Source organism: Hoplias malabaricus, chromosome 17 (genome assembly GCF_029633855.1).
Source record: "Hoplias malabaricus isolate fHopMal1 chromosome 17, fHopMal1.hap1, whole genome shotgun sequence".
NCBI classification, from domain to species: Eukaryota; Metazoa; Chordata; class Actinopteri; order Characiformes; family Erythrinidae; genus Hoplias; species Hoplias malabaricus.
In genome coordinates this window covers 7,635,083-7,653,665 of record NC_089816.1, presented here as the reverse complement: position 1 = coordinate 7,653,665, position 18,583 = coordinate 7,635,083, and the positions used below count along the sequence as shown (strand labels likewise).

Sequence of the window (18,583 nt, the reverse complement as noted above, 5' to 3'; positions counted from 1 at the left end):
TGACTGTGCAAGAGAGGACTAGTGAAAAACTGTGACATAACAGAGCACGTCAGCCTCGATTTCACAACCGTTAAGGTTTCCAAGAATCAATATCTATGGGTTGAAAAAACCTCATGTATCTGACTTGTATCCTACTAAAAACATGGGAATAGCATCTTTAAATAAGCAACTGTAAACATAACATTCCACCTTAAATGATGTGGAGCAACTGAATGAAAACAAACCTGGGCAGGAGTATGTTTTACTGTAAGAACAGTAGTTCTCCAGAGTCATCTCCATTGCCTTTAACACTCTATTTAATGCTTCATAAGTACAGTGTTTTGGGTCAATGGTATTATGCCTTCACCCACATTTAAATGTTCATTCATTCATTCATTATCTGTAAGCCTACCTGGAATCATTGGGCACAAGGCGGGAATAAACCCCGGAGGGGGCGCCAGTCCTTCACAGGGCAACACAGACACACACACACATTCAATCACCCACTCACACCTACGGACCAACGTGTATTTGGACTGTGGGAGGAAACCGGAGCACCCGGAGGAAACCCACAAGGACACGGGGAGAACACACCAACTCCTCACAGAGAGTCACCCGGAGGAAACCCATGCAGACACAGAGTGAACACACCACACTCCTCACAGACAGTCACCCAGAGGAAACCCACGCAGACACAGGGAGAACACACCACACTCCTCACAGACAGTCACCTGGAGGAAACCCACGCAGACACAGGGAGAACACACCAACTTCTCACAGACAGTCACCTGGAGCGGGAATCGAACCCACAACCTCCAGGTCCCTGGAGCTGTGTGACTGCGACACTACCTGCTGCGCCACCGTGCCGCCCCACTTAAATGCTTGCAACTACAATAACAGGGAAGCCATTTCTTCCTGATTACTTGATTTCAAATGCTATTAATAATTCAGTAATTCCTTCATATATGTACTACATGTTTTATGTGCTTTAGTTCTGCTGTGTTGGAACTGTGTTAAGCTCACCCTTGTGGAAGTTGGGGTTGCTGTCTCGGAGAAGGCTACTCAGCTGGTGTCCGTTGATGTGGAGGTACCGTAGCTGCTCCCTTAATGAAGTCTCCTCGAACACGGCAGGAATCAAACGACCCACGCTGTTCTGAGGGATGGGTAGAGCCAGGGCCAGTGCAAGAGTGGGAGTCAAGTCCACCTGCTCCACCACAGCAGGCTGCTCCAGACCCACTGTAGACACAAAGACCAGCAGCATTAATACACACATACACACAGACAGAAATACACACAGATGCACACTCAGGTCCACCTGCTCCACACCAGCAGACTGCTTCAGACCATCTGCAGACACAAAGACAAGCAGCGTTACTATACACACATGAATACACACTCACAGATCCACCTGCTCCAGCACATCAGGCTCCTCCAAGCTTGTAAAAGCACAAACACATGCAGAAATAGCTGTAGTTGCAAACAAAATGTTACAAGAAACATTAGTGTATATTGTCACTGAAAGGAAAACATGTATGTCCATTACTGTCGATTTGAAAACATCAGCTGTCCTTCACATTGTGCAATAATCGCATGATGAATGGACCAATAGAAATGCGGTAAAACTGTCTGATGTTTATTTTTTTTTAAAGCAGACTTCTTTTGAAAGTTAAGGTTTTTTCATTCTCCTACAAATGTTCTGTTTTGGAGCAGACACAATGGTCCAATATAAACAGGATGAAAGAGGACAATATTTAAAAAAAGGAGTTAAAAAGGAGTTCATTACTGCAAGAGCTACAGCCAGAGTCACAAATATGGCTCCACTGACTAGTGTTACTATAGGAACATTGACTAAAGTGACATCTTCATTTAGATAAGAGAAAGACCTTAGTTTAGCTGGAAATAATCATTGACTGCGAAGCACATATTTGTGCAGTTTATTACAAACAAGAAGGTGACTGAGAATGCTGGTGCAGGACGTGATCAGAGTGTTTCAACAAAAATAGTCAGTCCACGACTGCACAGAGAGAGGTATTAAAGTCGGATTGCATTGCATTACAAAGACAAAGGCACGGATCTACACAGATGTGGGAATAAAATTCATTCTCACTGACCCTATGATGAAATCTTTATTTTCTGATGAAAGTGGCCTTTTTCACATAAGTTTGAAGCATGTCTATTGGTCCATCCTTCAAAAAAGTCTTACACACTGCAGAGGAGATCCTCTGAAATAAGCACTAGTGACATGCTTGATCCATACACAGGGCGTCCTCGACTTACGACGTTGATCCGTTCCTACGCCGCGTCGTAAACCGATGTTACTATACGTAAATAACATACTGTAAGCACTTATCCTATCCTAACACCTATCCTACTCGGTCCCGAGCCGCGTAACCGTATATTCTTCTGCCGCGCACACCAAACACGAAGTTCACGTTACGACATTTACGACGCAAAACCACTTAAGTCGAAACAACCCAGTGAACAATTAGCCCTTGATTCAACATTGAAATAACGTAATGACTGCCGTCTAATCAACATTCTCTTAAGGTTGAAAATGAAAGTTGAAAAGACGACTATTAGACGTATTTTGGACGTCCATTGACGTTATTAATTGGTCCCGAAATAAATTACTTGTATAAAACGCGTTTATACACTGACGTTATCGATTGGTCAACACTTAACTAACTTATTAAGATGGATTTTGGATGTCCATTGATGTTTAAAATATGTCCTTGATGGACAGACTACTTTTAGACCTATTTTAAACGTCCATGGACATTCCTTGTTTACTGGGAAGGCTTAATACAGTAAATGGGAGATGTGTCGTAACCACGAAACATCGTAACTCGGGACTGACGTAACCCGAGGACCTCCTGTACAAATCAAAAGGACACCCAATCTCATTTATTAATTCTTCCATTTTATGCTTGCACAAAATAACAGTGCTGCGTGTACAGTGTACAGACACACAGCTGAATATCTCACATGGCCATCACTTAGTAATAAATCCAGAAGATAGAATCTGATTTCTAATCTACTGAGCTATCATCTGTTGCATGGAACAAATCTGACAGCTCTGTCATCATTTCAGTTACAATCCTAGAATCATATGAAATAATAATAATAAAAAAGCAGATAATGGCATGTAAACAGTTGTTCATGATACATACGAAACTGGCATGAACCTGCCACTAGCTGTATGTCTTCTGAAGGAGTGTGTTTATTTCTAAATAGACGTGAGCACAGAGTGTGGACACACGTGTTTTTTCTCCAAAATAGATAAGACAGGAAAAGAAACAATTATCACGTTCACCCAGGCAGTGTGAAATAGACAGATGCTTTAGCCCATCCACACTTTCGTCAAGGAGAGAGAGAGAGAGAGAGAGAGAGAGAGAGAGAGAGAGAGAGAGAGAGAATATCACATGAACATATTTAGTATCACCTTGTGTGCAGCAGATTATAGGATACTTACAAACAGCCATTTTGCCATACTGAATGTATGTATTTGTGTGTGTGTGTGTGTGTTTCCCATTATAATTTCACTTGTATAATCAATTACACACCGTACTAATGCAAAGATGCAAATGATGGGGGGGGGTGAATTAATGTGTTAAATTAACAGACATGGGATTCATTAGTGTGCAAGCTAAAGGCCCAGAGCTGGAAAACAGCCCTGCAAGCCACCACAACATCAATTTAACACGAGTAGACATGTGTACATCCAGAACCAAACAGCTAGGCGTAGGGGTTCAGATCAAATTTGTGTTCCATAGGCTTTATGAGGCACTGTACATGTGCATCTGTCTGTGTGGGCTGCCTTCAGGATTAATATAAGGATAAATTATACACCGGAGTTAAGCCTGATTCTTCCGGTGCTGGTCTGTTATGAAATGACATGTGCAGAAAAAATTGGGTTAATAATGCAGCTAGTACAGAGTGAACACTTGTAAAAACTTTTGTAAGACAGATAAGGCAACAAAAGTCATTTTGATTCAACAATACAAGCCATTTAGCTTGTGTTTATATTATCTATTAACATCCATTTACATCATAACCACATTATTTAGCTAGGGTTAGCCATTTAGCTAATATTCACTATATTAGCACTGACAATTTAACTTGTGTTAACATTACCTATTAAAATCCATTTACATCATAACCACATTATTTAGCTAGGGTTAGCCATTTAGCTAATATTCACTATATTAGCACTGACAATTTAACTTGTGTTAACATTACCTATTAAAATCCATTTACATCATAACCACATTATTTAGCTAGGGTTAGCCATTTAGCTAATATTCACTATATTAGCACTGGCAATTTAGCTTGTGTTCATGTTAGCTAGAGTTTGCCTATTTAGCTTGTTTACCAATTTAGCCTGTTTTTACATTATTTGGATAGTGTCAGCCACAAAAATGTGCTCTCAGCTTTCAGCTATAATACTTCCTGTCTCCATTATGTAGCTAGAGTTTACTTAATGTTTATATTTAAACAGTGTGAACCTTTAAGTTAGACTTCACATTATAAAGCTAGTGTTAGCCAATACACTAGCATTTGCATTATATAGATTGTGTTTACCAATAAGCTAGCATTCACATTATCTGTGTGGTATTAGCCATTAAAACTAGTTGAGGAGTCGCATGCAATACACATCATGAGTATGGTGGTTATTCAGATAATTGTCTACCTTGCACATTGCTCTCCATATCTAATCCATTACAGCCAATCTGAACTGCAGGCTCCTGTGCACGACTGTCCTGGCTTCAGAATGATTTTACACAGAAGGAACAGCAAGTTCCCCCACAAACAATCATTACAGCAGGAACGAGGTCTTAATTTGCGTTTCATTTGCAGAAACCACCCTTTTTTTGACAGTTAGGCACAGCTTCCACCTCAGTGTGTGCGGTGGGCTTTAACTTTCATTACAGAGCATCCACACAAGAGAGGAAATATTGCAGCTGACTGTTAATGTGTGCCAGAGTGTTTAACAGGGCTGAGAAACATTCTCCCTCCAATACACTGAGGACAAGGTCACCCAGGGCTGAACGATTCAGAGAAAATATCCTAAATGTAATTCTTCTGAACAGTAGTGCAAGTATGATTTAAAAGGGACAAAGTATGAAACAATCATTTTGGAGTACATTAGCATATTAATTTGGGAATCCAGAGCTCCTATCAACTCACAAACTGTGAAATTAAACAACCCAGTCATTATTTTTGTGATCTGCCTAAGTCTGAGGACATGGGATAAAGTGAGTCGTTCTGATTTTGTGTGCCGCTTACATAGATAATATAGACTTCAGAGTTGTCCTGCCTCCTTGTCTGAGTCTTTCCACTCACAGCAGTGGACCTATGTTTATGTGAGAGTGTAAAGACAAGGTTAGATGGAGTAAAGCATATACAACGAACATGGAGAGTACTGATTAAATACAGTGAAAACAGGAATGAAAAAGCGACCAAAACCTCACTGGTGGGCACCTTTGGTTTGGTTTACCAGAGTCTGGTTATCATTCCTTCTTCAAGTACAATAACTTTTAAAATACTAACTCGAGGTCTGGGTCCTCGACTTATGACGTTGATCCATTCCTATGTCGCGTCGTAAACCGATTTTTGGTGTAAGTCAGAACATGCGTACATACTGTACGTAAATAACATACTGTAAGCACTTATCCGATCATAACACCTACCCTCCTCGGTCCCGAGCCGCGCAACCGTACACGAAGTTCGCGTTAGGACGTTTACGAAGTCGAAACAAGGCTTTATACAGTAAATGGGAGATGTGTCGTAACCACGAAACATCGTAACTCGGGACTGACGTAACCCGAGGACCTCCTGTATTGCACTAAGGCTGTCTCCATGTGAGCTGCATTTTACAAAAAAAATGTAAACACAATAAAGAATCATTTTTCACTTAAACATATAAAGAACAACTACTGGCTACCTTTAGAGTTATGGTTGAGAAGTCATCGCACATGGTGTTTGGTTGCTTTGGAAGGATCTAACTCATCTGCAGAAAGTTTGCGCTGGTTGATGATGTAAGCTGTAATAAAAACAGCAGCTCTTGCTAACTGAACGTTGCACTTTTGCAATTTATGTTTGCAATATACAAACTGGGCGGCACGGTGGCGCAGCAGGTAGTGTCGCAGTCACACAGCTCCAGGGACCTGTGGGTTCGATTCCTGCTCCGGGTGTCTGTGAGGAGTTGGTGTGTTCTCCCTGTGTCCGCGTGGGTTTCCTCCGGGTGACTGTCTGTGAGGAGTTGGTGTGTTCTCCCTGTGTCCGCGTGGGTTTCCTCCGGGTGACTGTCTGTAAGGAGTGTGGTGTGTTCTCCCTGTGTCCGCGTGGGTTTCCTCCGGGTGACTGTCTGTGAGGAGTGTGGTGTGTTCTCCCTGTGTCCACGTGGGTTTCCTCCGGGTGCTCCGGTTTCCTCCCACAGTCCAAAAACACACGATGCAGGTGAATTGGTGATTCAAAAGTGTCCGTAGGTGTGAGTGAGTGAATGTGTGTGTGTCTGTGTTGCCCTGTGAAGGACTGGCGCCCCCTCCAGGGTGTGTTCCCGCCTTGCGCCCAATGATTCCAGGTAGGCTCTGGACCCACCGCGACCCTGAATTGGATAAGCGGTTACAGATAATGAATGAATGAATGAATATACAAACTATTCATCTTTCCACCCTAGGCTTCCCAGCTTCTCAAAGTTATGAGTCCCGAGTACTTTTTGCAAAAAGGCTTTCTGGTGCTTTCCTTATTGGAAGGAAAACTCAAGGCGATGCATGTCTGTGATAAACTAAAAAACGAAATTAAGAAATCAAAACAAAAGGTCATAACAAAAACATACGTGAGTGGCAAAAGGTTTCATAAAAAGGTCACATTTATCACAGAAGAGACGAGGCACTGACCTTCCAAACATAATAGATCTCTGGAGTCATGTCTATGTGAGGAGGTCCCGTCAGCATTTTCTTTTTTTTTTTTTAAACCTCCAAGGGAGTTTTCAAAATTACGTGCACACTTATTTGTATAGCGCTTTTTACAACTGATATTGTTTCACAGAATTCCAGTAAAGACACAGATTTGACATGAAATGTAAAAAACCCCAGGAGAGCAGGTCAGGGGCGACAGTGGCAAGGAAAAACTCTCTCAGCTGAGGAAGAAACCTTGGGAGAAACCAAGGCTCACAAGGGGTGACCTATCCTCCTCTGGTCAATCTACTGGTGATAATAGTTAGGAGTCTGTGAGAACTTCAGTGTAGGGGCAACTTCAAGGCACTTGGTGGTTGCTGGAGTGTGGGCAGCTGGTCTGAAGCGTGGAGGAGGATCTCGACAGCCATCCATCAGTGTCCAGACAGAAAGGTGGGCGGTCGTTTATTAAATTATTAAAAAAAAACACAATTTCTTCATTTTTCTTTCCTCAAGTAAACTGCTAAATTTCCCTTTATGTATCTAACACCTTATTTCCACAAGTTCCCTGTTGTCTGGGGTCTTTATGACTGGGATATTTTCATACTATCTGCACTTTCTCTAATGGGTTGTTGGTTATTAACATCGAGTTCTTAAGAATTAGAATGAAAATAATATTAAGAGTTTTACCATTTTGTAATTGCTCCTGTTATGGGTCGCTGTGTTCACGTTAGGGGGCCTGTATTGTTTAAGGGATCATGAGGAACTGCAGCCAATAAAGTGGTAAATAAGCTTTGAAGACTTTTCAGAATAGTGACTGAGATTGGGTGCTGTATTATACAAGCTGCTTATCAACATGAGTGCTTATAGAAGTGTGGCCTAATAATGCTCAGATTAATTAGTCAATCCTTACTGTGGATAGAGAATAAAAGGCATATGTGTGAATAAACAAAGCTCACCTTTCCTCTCGAAGGCAGGGCTGATGAGGACAAGAGGAGTGCTGATCTCAGGCTCTGAGGATCCTCCGTGGCTGCCCGTCTCAGACATGCCATGATCACCACACAGAACCAGCAGATTAGGAAGAGTGCCCTCAGACTCCTGCAAGACACCACATTTGTCAGAAGAGAAGACCAAGAGAACTGAGAGGGTGCAAACATATTTGACAAGCAAAGCAATAGTTCAACTGGGTGGGATGGAAGGACAGAGCACAGAAATGTGTGTGGGAGAGAGAGAGAGAGAGAGAGAGAGAGAGAGAGAGAGAGAGAGAGAGAGAGGAAAAGGTGAAATGAAAGCTTTTGGGAGAGGGTATATTTGCTGTCCACTGAAGCGAATCAGTGTGGCACCCTGTCTGTCTGTCTCCCTTGTTCTCTCTCTCTCTCTCTCCTGAGGGACATTAGAGTGCTGAGCTACGTTTCACATCAAATACCCTCTCAGTGTCTCTCTGACACTCTTCTAAGGGCACGCTCCCAGCAGCCCTCTGCTGTCCCCTGCCCAGAGCAGATCACACCCTAAGAGAGACAGCTAATGCCGTGCCGACAGCTAGCCTTGAAAAGTGCTAACTTAGCCATAGGCCACTGACCTGGGCTTAACGCCCTAAACACTGCTGGTGTTGCCTCTACCTTTTCCTGAGGAGTTCACTATGTTATGTGCCTCCCTAAGGCCTAATACTCCTCAGTCAGTGATAGAATGAGATTATTATATCACGAGTAGGTCCCCAGTGCTCTGCACAAAACTGTTTATGACTGTTTGTCTTGTTATTTTTTTTTAATTTTATTAGCAGCAGGTAGTGTCACAGTCACACAGCTACAGGGGCCTGGAGGTTGTGGGTTCCATTCCCGCTCCGGGTGACTTTCTGTGAGGAGTTGTTGTGTTCTCCCCGTGTCTGCTTGGGTTTCCTCCGGGTGCTCCGGTTTCCTCCCACAGTCCAAAAACACACATTGGTAGGTGGATTGGCGACTCAAAAGTGTCCATAGGTGTGAGTCTGTGTTGCCCTGTGAAGGACTGGCGCCCCCTCCAGGGTGTATCCCTGCCTTGCGCCCAATGATTCCAGGTAGGCTCTGGACCCACCGCGACCCTGAACTGGATAAGCGGTTACAGAGAATGAATGAATGAATAAAAATAATAATAATTATAAACCTATTTAAACGACTGACCTGCTTTACGGAGTAAACACCTGTTCATTCTATGATGATACTGCTAATTGAATATTAAGAAAACTTATTGTTTGCTACTTCCAATGACTCTAAAGTCTCCATGGTCCTCCCAGCCTGCTCCAGTCTGCACTGCGCTGCAAGGACGTCCATTTCCGTGGGACAAGCCTCACAGCAACGAGCCATTAGAAAGTGTCAGGGACGGAGACGGATGACTATCAGATGGGATACTGTGTTTTTCTGTCTTCCTGTTTTGGGTAACACACTGAGCCTGGTCTGCAATAGGCCTAAGGAAATGGAGGACAAAGTGTGCAAAACAGATAAAATCGAATACCAAATAAAGCCTAAAGTGCTTTCTCCCCCTCCCACGCACCCACCACCCTTCTCTTCTTTGTCTTTCTCCCCTCTCAAAAGCTTTTGCGCTGATTTACAGCACAGCCCTCCAAGGCCGCCTGCTTGTTGCCACCAAAAATACATACATAGCCAATGCCCTTCACATTGATTTAATGCTGTGGAACAGGAGGCAAATCCCAAACTGTCAGCGCTTAAATGGAAGAATTGAAAGTAAACGTTCAATATCAAACAGTGACAGTTCATTTAAAGAGGCTTAAATTTGCCTCAGGTTTCCAGATTTGGATCTGAGCGCTTTTATTTCAGTGATATTTCTGTGGGGCTGTGTTGAGTGTGATAGCTGTGATGTGATCAGTCACTATGTGTAGGTGATGGAGTCATCCGTCCTGCGAGAGCAGAGTGATGTGGCAGTAGAAAAGCCACAATCCTGTCGTGATCAGGACCAGCACCGCCATGAAAAATAACACCAGCCTTACAGTCACCTTAATATTACTGAGGCCAGAGTGAATGAATGCAAGCAGAGGAAACAGTGTGGCACTGAGGACAGCTCTCTCTGTGTGTGTGTGAGAGCGAGGGTAAACATGCAGTTCAAATAAGAGACAGAGAGAGAGAAAGAAAAAAGTTAAAGACAAATAAAAAGGAAAGGCAAGGGAGCCAAACACATAAATAAGAAAGAAAGAAAACAAAGAGAGAGGAGTGTGTTCATCTTCCACCACCTGTGCTCTGAGAATGTTCTGGCTGCTGTGTATAAACTTGCAGAGTCTGTGGGGAACTTCCTGCTGTGGATTTGTTTTCTTTTGAAGACGGAGACCCTTGGGGCAGTGTCTCAGCAGAGAAAACACACTTAGAGCGGACACACTTCTACACTTACACCCAAAATTAGGTGGAATCACCAGAAAGGAAGGAAACAGACACCAACCTTGTGCAATCTTAATCAACCCTTACAAATAAAATCATGGTTCTGTGAAGGGTGGTCTTAGCTCTAGAATTTTTACCCAGTGTTATCCCCAATTTACTCACTGTTCCAACAGCTAGGACTATCTCCATCACAAACAATGGCACCAAACCGGAGGTGAAGGCAAGTATATGTTTCCTCCGAAATATGTGAAACCAACTAACACTTCTTTTCTTGCTGCTGCTAACACAATTACTCTTGCCTGTCACTTGGAAGAGAGATTGTGCTTGTTGTGAAGAGAGCAAGAGGCCCATCTTACCACCCACGGGGTGCTTTCTCTGACTTACATTGGGTGGCTGAGGCATCAATGGTAAAACAAAGAAGAGATCTCTTGATGATAGAACCAATACTTAGTCCTCAGTGCCATTCTGGACCCCTAGTGTTTTGTGTTTTATTGCATCATAAAATGTCTCCTATATAAGGTATAAAGCAATATATTTTATTTAACAGCCTTTGGATAATAAACATATAAGGCACTCATTGAATGAATTCACAGATGCTTTCAAAAACTCTTCAAATGTTTTTGAAGTGTAACTGTATGTAGGAGTAAATGGCTGTAGCTTCTGTGCAACAGTATTTCAGTGTGTAATAATGCAGAAACGTTGACCCTTAACTGCTAAATTTAACAGCTTCGAGCTATGATTTGAAAACTAACACTTTTATGTCTGCTATTTTAAACAGGAACTTTTATACAGTCAAATATGAGCAAATATAAAAATTACAGTTAACCTCAGTGAAACACATTAAATTCCATCCATTCATTCATTCATTCATTATCTGTAACCACTTATCCAATTTAGGGTCGCGGGGGGTCCAGAGCCTACCTGGAATCATCGGGCGCAAGGCGGGAATACACCCTGGAGGGGACGCCAGTCCTTCACAGGGCAACACATGAAATTGTGTGATTAATTATGTTAAACAATGACACTACAATATACAGGGTGGGCCATTTATATGGATACACCTTAATAGAATGGGAATGGTTGGTGATATTTACTTCCTGTTTGTGGCACATTAGTATATGGAAGGGGGGAAACTTTTCAAGATGGGTGGTGACCATGGTGGCCATTTTGAAATCTGCCATTTTGGATCCAACTTTTGTTTTTTCAATGGGAAGAGGGTCATGTGACACATCAAACTTATTTGGAATTTCACAAGAAAAACAATGGTGTGCTTGGTTTTAACATAACTTTATTCTTTCCTGAGTTATTTACAAGTTTCTGACCACTTATAAAATGTGTTCAAAGTGCTACCCATTGTGTTGGATTGTCAATGCAACCCTCTTCTCCCACTCTTCACACACTGGTAGCAACACCGCAGGAGAAATGCTAGCACAGGCTTCCAGTATCCGTAGTTTCAGGTGCTGCACATCTTGATGGTATGGTGTGGTATATGGGGTACAAAGATAGTGGGGCCATTCTTCATCAATGGAAACCTCAAGGCCACTGGATATGTGAAATTGCTAAATGATGATGTGTTTTCCTCTTTATGCACTGAAGCTGGCACGTTCCCTGAGTTTTTCCAGCAAGATGGTGCACCACCACATATTCTATGCTGTGAAGATACGAGATGTGCAGCACCTAAGACTACGGATACTGGAAGCCTGTGTTAGCATTTCTCCTGCGGTGTTGCTATCAGTGTGTGAACCATTCCCATTTTATTAAGGTGTATCCATATAAATGGCCCACCCTGTATTTTATAACACATTTAGCATTTTCAGAACTTGGGAAGATTACCTCACAATTCTAATATTCTAATGATGAGATGAGAAGCAGATTATTTTATTTGAATTACAATTAAACAATGATTTGCAAATAAAACAAAAATATTTGCCTTTTTTTCTATTTCCTTTTCTCAAAAGCGTTTCTTGACAGCTCCACATCTTTTTAGACCCATAACATTGAGATGTACTGGACGGATAGACAGGATCACCTGTGGGGTTTTTTTCAGATCTGAGGCAAAAAAAAAAAAAAGCCGCTTGTTTTTCTCCTGTCCCTCAAAGATGAAAGCCTTGTTTGTCTAAGGGTGGGAAGTTTCTCTACAGTGTACTGTCTCACATCAAAAACAAACTAAATGATGCTGTTTACATCTCCAGACCTGAATGATCCTTTAACTATTCTCTTATCCAGTTTGAAAGCTTAGAATGACTGCTCAAAGCGTGCAGCTGAGACACTTGGGAGGTGTTTGATGCTGCCGAATGCTCTCTCTTCACAGCGTGTGGGACGGAAATGAAGGTCAGGTCACAGGGCTTGGTGAGTTGCCTCTTCTGCACAAATCTGGGGTTGGGGTGCATGAAGACAGACAGATGAAAGGGTTTTTGGGAAAGGAACGGAAGATGAATAAGCAGAGTCAACAGCACATCCACACTGAGATGAAGTCTGCTATGCACATGAGCTGGGGCACATTCTTCTATTGTGCTATCTTAAATAAAAAAGATGTGGTAACAGAAGGAGGAGTAAGAGAGAGAATTGAAAATGCTAACTGTAATGTAGGTAGGTTGTTCATGAAAGAAAAGAATAACAAAGCTCTGGTAATATAAAAAATGGGAGATTAAATAAGGGCAAATCCCACTGTGCCCTTCTTGTTAGGATACAGGAGTAGGGTGAAGAGTGAGGGCTGTATGGTCCTTAAAATGTATAGTCCTTGATCATTTCAGGGGCCACTTTAGCATGTTATGATTGCATTGAGAGTCACTGACAAGAAGAAATAAACCTACATGTGTCAGTCAGGGGCGTGCCTAGACTGCGAAGAGACACAGGGCTTAGCCCCAAGAAGAAACACTGCTCTATGACATCTTTAATGTTTGTAAGGTCAAACCCGAATTCCTCTACTAAAATTGCATAAATTAATAAGGTGGTTGCACATATAAATTTGCTTTGAGATTACTTTAATATGTGAGTATTTAATTAATACACTCAAAATAGCATGATGTCAACAAAAACATAGAAAAACACAGGACATCTTTGCTGGTAGCGGGCCACATTACACTCAGTTCAATGTCAGGGGGGCCGGACCACAAAAGCATTAGTCAATATCATATCAGCAACTCCTCTTAAATGTTTCAATATATACACAGGGTGCCTTCTGAATGAACAATTTCAACTTACAAAACAGACTAACTTGTGCTATTAATTATAACAAATATGGTTTAATATTTAATAAAGGGAATATCTCTGACAGAACATTGTTTATTAAAGTCAGATTAAAACTGTATTTCAGTGCAGTTTATCTAGGAGGGACTTCAAACCCATTGGCTGCAGCTCTAAATAATGGACACCTATCTCTGGCTGCTGATTGGCTTAATAAGTGACGACCAATGAGAAGCACGTTCCCTCTCCCTGTGGCTGCGGGAGAACTGTGGAGCTTCGTCTTAAGTTTCACCACAGAAATACGGAATAAAACGCCTCTGTATCGGTTTCAAACAGAACACGGTTTATATTTTCTAAATACAGATGGTTGGCCTCTATTCGTGTCCCATCGCAATCCATCTCTCGGACCCGTGGAAATATGTGTTTATGAAGTCCGAAAGGAGAGTGTGTACGAGAACGTGAACTCGCAGGGCCTTGGTCTAAGGTGGGAAGGCCCAGGCCGCTGAACTAAATGATTTTTGTTTAGAATATTTTGGCAGCCCGGATTAGTGCATTAAGTGGGCCATTCCCAGCTTCATAAATACACATTTGTTGTTTGAAAAGACCCAGGGCTAATGTAAAAAGACCTGGGGCTAAAGCCCCGTAGCCAGGGCCTTGACACGCCCCTGATGTCAGTGTTTCTCCTTTGAAAACTACAAGAACATTGCATTATATGATCCTATTCTTCATAACAACAACACTGAGATATTATTTTCACTCCTGGGCCCCCCTCCCCCCCTCCTACAATGTGTCATTCATTTTTACAGCACTGTCCTGAAGTCAAGGGGGAGGAGCAGGAAGGGGGTGGTTTCCTACCCTGCTCCATAAGTTACATAGTTCAAGTGACATTTCTGCAGTGCTGAGCCCAGCAGCAACAACAGGTTCTGTTCTCCCTAATACAGGTAAGTGGATTATCACAATGACGTTGAAGCTGTAATTTCAAGGTAAAAATACTACCTAGTGTTCCTTTAAACGGTAATGCTATTACATTCTAGTATCTGAGGCTACTGCAACTACTTGTCGAATGCTTCTAAAGGCATGATGCACTAGGTTTACCTGTTCTGTGGGAAGTCCATCGGTGCTCCCCTGTTATCACTGCAGAAGGGAAAACTGCCTACAGAGCAACACTAGATGAAAATAAAGCACTGTTCTTATTTTATTTGCATTCTGTTGATGTATAAGACTCTCTCCCTGTTTCGTAGGGGAAGATTTTAACTACCACATGTTGTAACTCAGTTCCAAGGGGCAGAATGACACTTGAAAACAAAGGGTAGTTGTGTAAAAAAATAAATAAATAAAATGAGATTCACCCTAAAAGACAGATAAAATAAAAGAAGATGCAACAGGGAGAAGGGAACAGAGGCAAACGGGCAGTAAAGACAAGATCGGAGCACAAGGCAGAAGGAGGAGGGAGGGGAGAGTGAGAGAGAACGAGAAAGAAAGAGTAAAAGGGGGATCTGAAAATCACATTAGTTGAGGGGGCTTATGGTGCCAAGTCTCGAGGCAGCAGTGAGTGAGAAGAGGCAGCGGCAGCTTGAGCAGCTCAGACAACCCAGCCCTGAGTTGTGCTCCATTGTGGTCAAACGTGGTCAAATATTGAATAAATCCAAATACCAGACTAACTGGAGAGCTAAGGCTGCGTTAAAGCTTGTGCAAAAGACAAACCAGTGGGAGGAAACACCATCTATATTCTGACACAAGGCCTACTTACTGAGCGGATTTGCATACATCTAAAACAGCGTTTTGCTGAAGCGTATCTGCTCTAAAGCCTGTGGCATGGAGAACACCCAAGTGCAACATGGATTTAAGCATGTAATCACTAATTAGTCACTTATTCAACCAGTGACTACAGCTCTATTGGAAATGAATAAGTGTGGAGGTAGTTACTGCTCTTACTTTAGTGGTTCAGTGGTTCAGAAATACAGCCCAGAGCCCAAGCCAATCAGTTTGGCAATTTTTCTGAAGAAAGCAAATTAGGAGTGGCTGGGGAACAACACGAGACATTTCCAACTTCCTGGAACAAAGATTTCTGTGCTTCTCTTTGGTCAGAAGTTAAATGCATACAGAAAAATGCCATGCAGAGAAGACTGTAAAAGATAGATAAATAAATAAATAAAAGGGAAAAAAAAAAGTTTTGCACTCAGTCCCTCTGTGAGGAATAAGGGGAAAAGCCTCTTAAACACAGACAAAGGAACAAAGATGGAGGTAAAGCCTAGATCAATGCCAGGCTTACCTTAATGTTCAACAGTCCAACAAGAAGGCCTTTCAAAGCCTGATATGCTGCAGCTTTGAGAAGAGATATGCAGCTACAGAGGTATTTTCCAAAAGTGAAACAACTAAACGGGGGGGAATCTCTAGGTACCTTTGATTTCAGTTCTAATCATTCTCAATGCAGCTTGATAACTTTCTAGTTTTGGATTATAAATGTGTGCATTTCCTTATGAATAACTTTTAAGATCATACTTTAAGCAGCAGGTGTATAGCAGTTACTACTTTAAAATTGCATGGTCTGTTTCCAACGGTGACAAAGCTCTTTATTTTAACATGAACACATAATTAAAATCGTATTATACAATATAACAGTATGGGCAGCATTGTGGCGCTGCAGTTAGTGTCCGGGGGTCCTGGGTCTGTGAGGGGTTTTGTTACTGGATGGGTGTGTAATGCCTTGCGACTGACAGAAGCCCTGTCCGGGGTGTGTTCCTGCCTTGCACCCAATGATTCTGCGTAGGCTTGTGCTGGACCCACTGAGACCCTGACCAGGCTGAAGTGGTTACAGAAAATGAATGAAGCAAAGAATAAGGGAAAAAAAGGTACCAGAATAATTCTGACAGAACTGCACACACTCTCTTATAAAGCGGTCCAGTATAAGATGAAGTCCAGCCAGGCACTACCCCACCTGCAACCATTCACATGTCAAATTGTCAGTGAGGGTCAGAGTGAAATATCAATTTTAGATGTGAAAAACTCTCTGAGCTCTTGTTGACTGACATCAGTTCTCTGTAATTTGCTGATGCAGAATGGCCAGCCCACAGATTCCCATCGGCTTTGCAGTTTTGGTGAGAGGTATTATACCAACATACAAACTGAAATCCACCAGACAAAGTCTTTATCCGTGACTCCTTGAAGAAACTGTCGTACTTAATTTTATTTTATTTTATTATTATTTAAATAGATCTAGCATGACCAAGGGCTTCATTAATTAAACATTCATATGAAAAGGTGAGTTCAGAATCAAATAAATCATTCTTAAATATAATGTCCATGATTTTAATCCAATACACCTTTATAAAGTTCAGAGAATGTTTTCTCATCATTTGGTCTGTTTGCGCGCTGGAAAAACATCCAGTGTTTATATACAGGCCTGGCTCTGTAAATAGGAAACAAAGTATTTGTCTCACAGTCTCAATCCCATTGTTGCTGGCTCAGGCATGGCAGAGAATCAGCATCTGGAGGATTTTAGACAGTGGAGAGACCTCTGAATGTTGAAAAGCATGAAAAGTAATGATGTTATTCTATTCCTGCTTCATAGGTGAGCAACTTTGACTTGTTTTTGCTGCACTGAGCCTTATATCTGTGAGCACAAAGTAGAGTGAATTTACGTAAAAACACAGCCCGGCAGTGCACACCCACACACGTGTTGACGATAACCCAAATTCCAGCAACTGGTGCTGAAGGAACAGAAAAGTTCAGAAATAAGCGAAATAAGACGGTGTACACTCTTTAGAAGCACAGCTGGCTCTAAAGGTTACTTGTGGTAACACAACACAGCAGATCTTTCAGCGAACTGAGGCTCAAAACACACATATTTAGAGGATAAAGCCATATACCTGTGACACAAAGCTTAATACCGTTCTCTTTTAACCCAAACTCAGCTCTAAATTTACAAATGCGGTGGGCTACTGGGCTTGTTATCCCCCCCTCCACCCGTTTTCAGACTGTGCCATCAGCAGTCATTGAGCTCCCACAGCGCCCCCTCCCTGTGTCTCTCTTAAATGCACATGAACATTTTAGCCGACTTTTAAAGACACAGAACTGAAATTTGACAAACCACACACACGTCGTCATAAATACCACCCTCATTTTAAGATTCTGTCCACATTTTTAAATACCGTGGTACACAGTATTATCGTTATACCGCCCAACCCTACCGGAAGGAAGTTTGCTTTGCTGTGAGAACAGTAGAATCTTCTGTGTTGCCTTTATGTACTAATTGAATTAAATAGTAATAATTTACAAAACATTACTATTTTCATCCTACTATAATATGTATGAAGCAATAGTGTGTTATTCATGAATATAAGTTGTTGTATCGTTGACAAAAATTCTAGCCAGTGGGGGAACAGTGCACTTACTGCTTAAACCCAAACACTACATGGGTCATGAGCTGCTGAATGTTCTTTCATTGGCTCCCTGTTGAAACACCTGCATGAATAAAGGTGTGCTTCATGTAAATTATATTCATATATAAAGGGCAAACTGGGGTGTGTCTTATGTAATTAAGGCCCTTAAGCATGGTCCCCCCCCCCATGTCATTATTCATGAACTGCAATTACATCAGCAGATCATTTCTATGCAGCACTACGTCAACCACATACAAAAGCTAAGACCTTATCTAAAATACAAAATTAGACGCATGTTTTATAAACGAAGCCCCTGCTCAGTATTTGGAGAACAAAAGCTGATCTGAGTCAACAGAACACAGCTTCTGTCCTGTGCTCGTCCTTGCCTGCTAAGCACAAGACATAACACATGCCCTCTCTCATCCACCTCTGAAGGGTACGGGCAATTATCACCCTCATCAGCACTGCATCAAACAAGCCTGCAGCGCAACACTGAGCTTTTATGACTGTCTGACACAACCGATGCTCTACTGCTTCTAGGAGAGAGACAAGAGAGAAAGACAGCAAAAGAGTGACATTGCTTCTGTAAATGTGACTTTCTAAAAGGTGTCTTCTGGCCCAATGTCTGGACGTTTTGATACTGTTTACAGGGCATTTATCTAGGAAATAGTCCTTGCTTTGTAAAATGTACAGTTCCATATACAATATAATTAATTGTATAGAGAGCTTGTTTACAAGATTCTGATTAGTATAGCTTTGTATTTCTAAGGAGATAAAAAGA

The 18,583-nt window shown here is 41.9% G+C and overlaps 1 protein-coding gene across 4 annotated transcripts in view; it reads right to left on the bottom strand.

Annotated features, from left to right (window-relative positions):
- The window catches only part of pigg (phosphatidylinositol glycan anchor biosynthesis class G (EMM blood group)), a 117,388-nt gene that overhangs the window by 81,602 nt on the left and 17,203 nt on the right, over positions 1 to 18,583 (bottom strand). For 3 of the 4 annotated variants that reach the window (XM_066649280.1, XM_066649283.1, XM_066649282.1), the window contains exons 5-6: positions 7,835 to 7,973; positions 1,003 to 1,215 (exon numbers count right to left, since the gene is read on the bottom strand). In XM_066649280.1, the coding sequence (XP_066505377.1) occupies positions 1,003 to 1,215; positions 7,835 to 7,973 (352 nt within the window). The remainder of the gene's footprint in view (positions 1 to 1,002; positions 1,216 to 7,834; positions 7,974 to 18,583) is intronic. The other variant, XM_066649281.1, reaches the window with a different exon arrangement.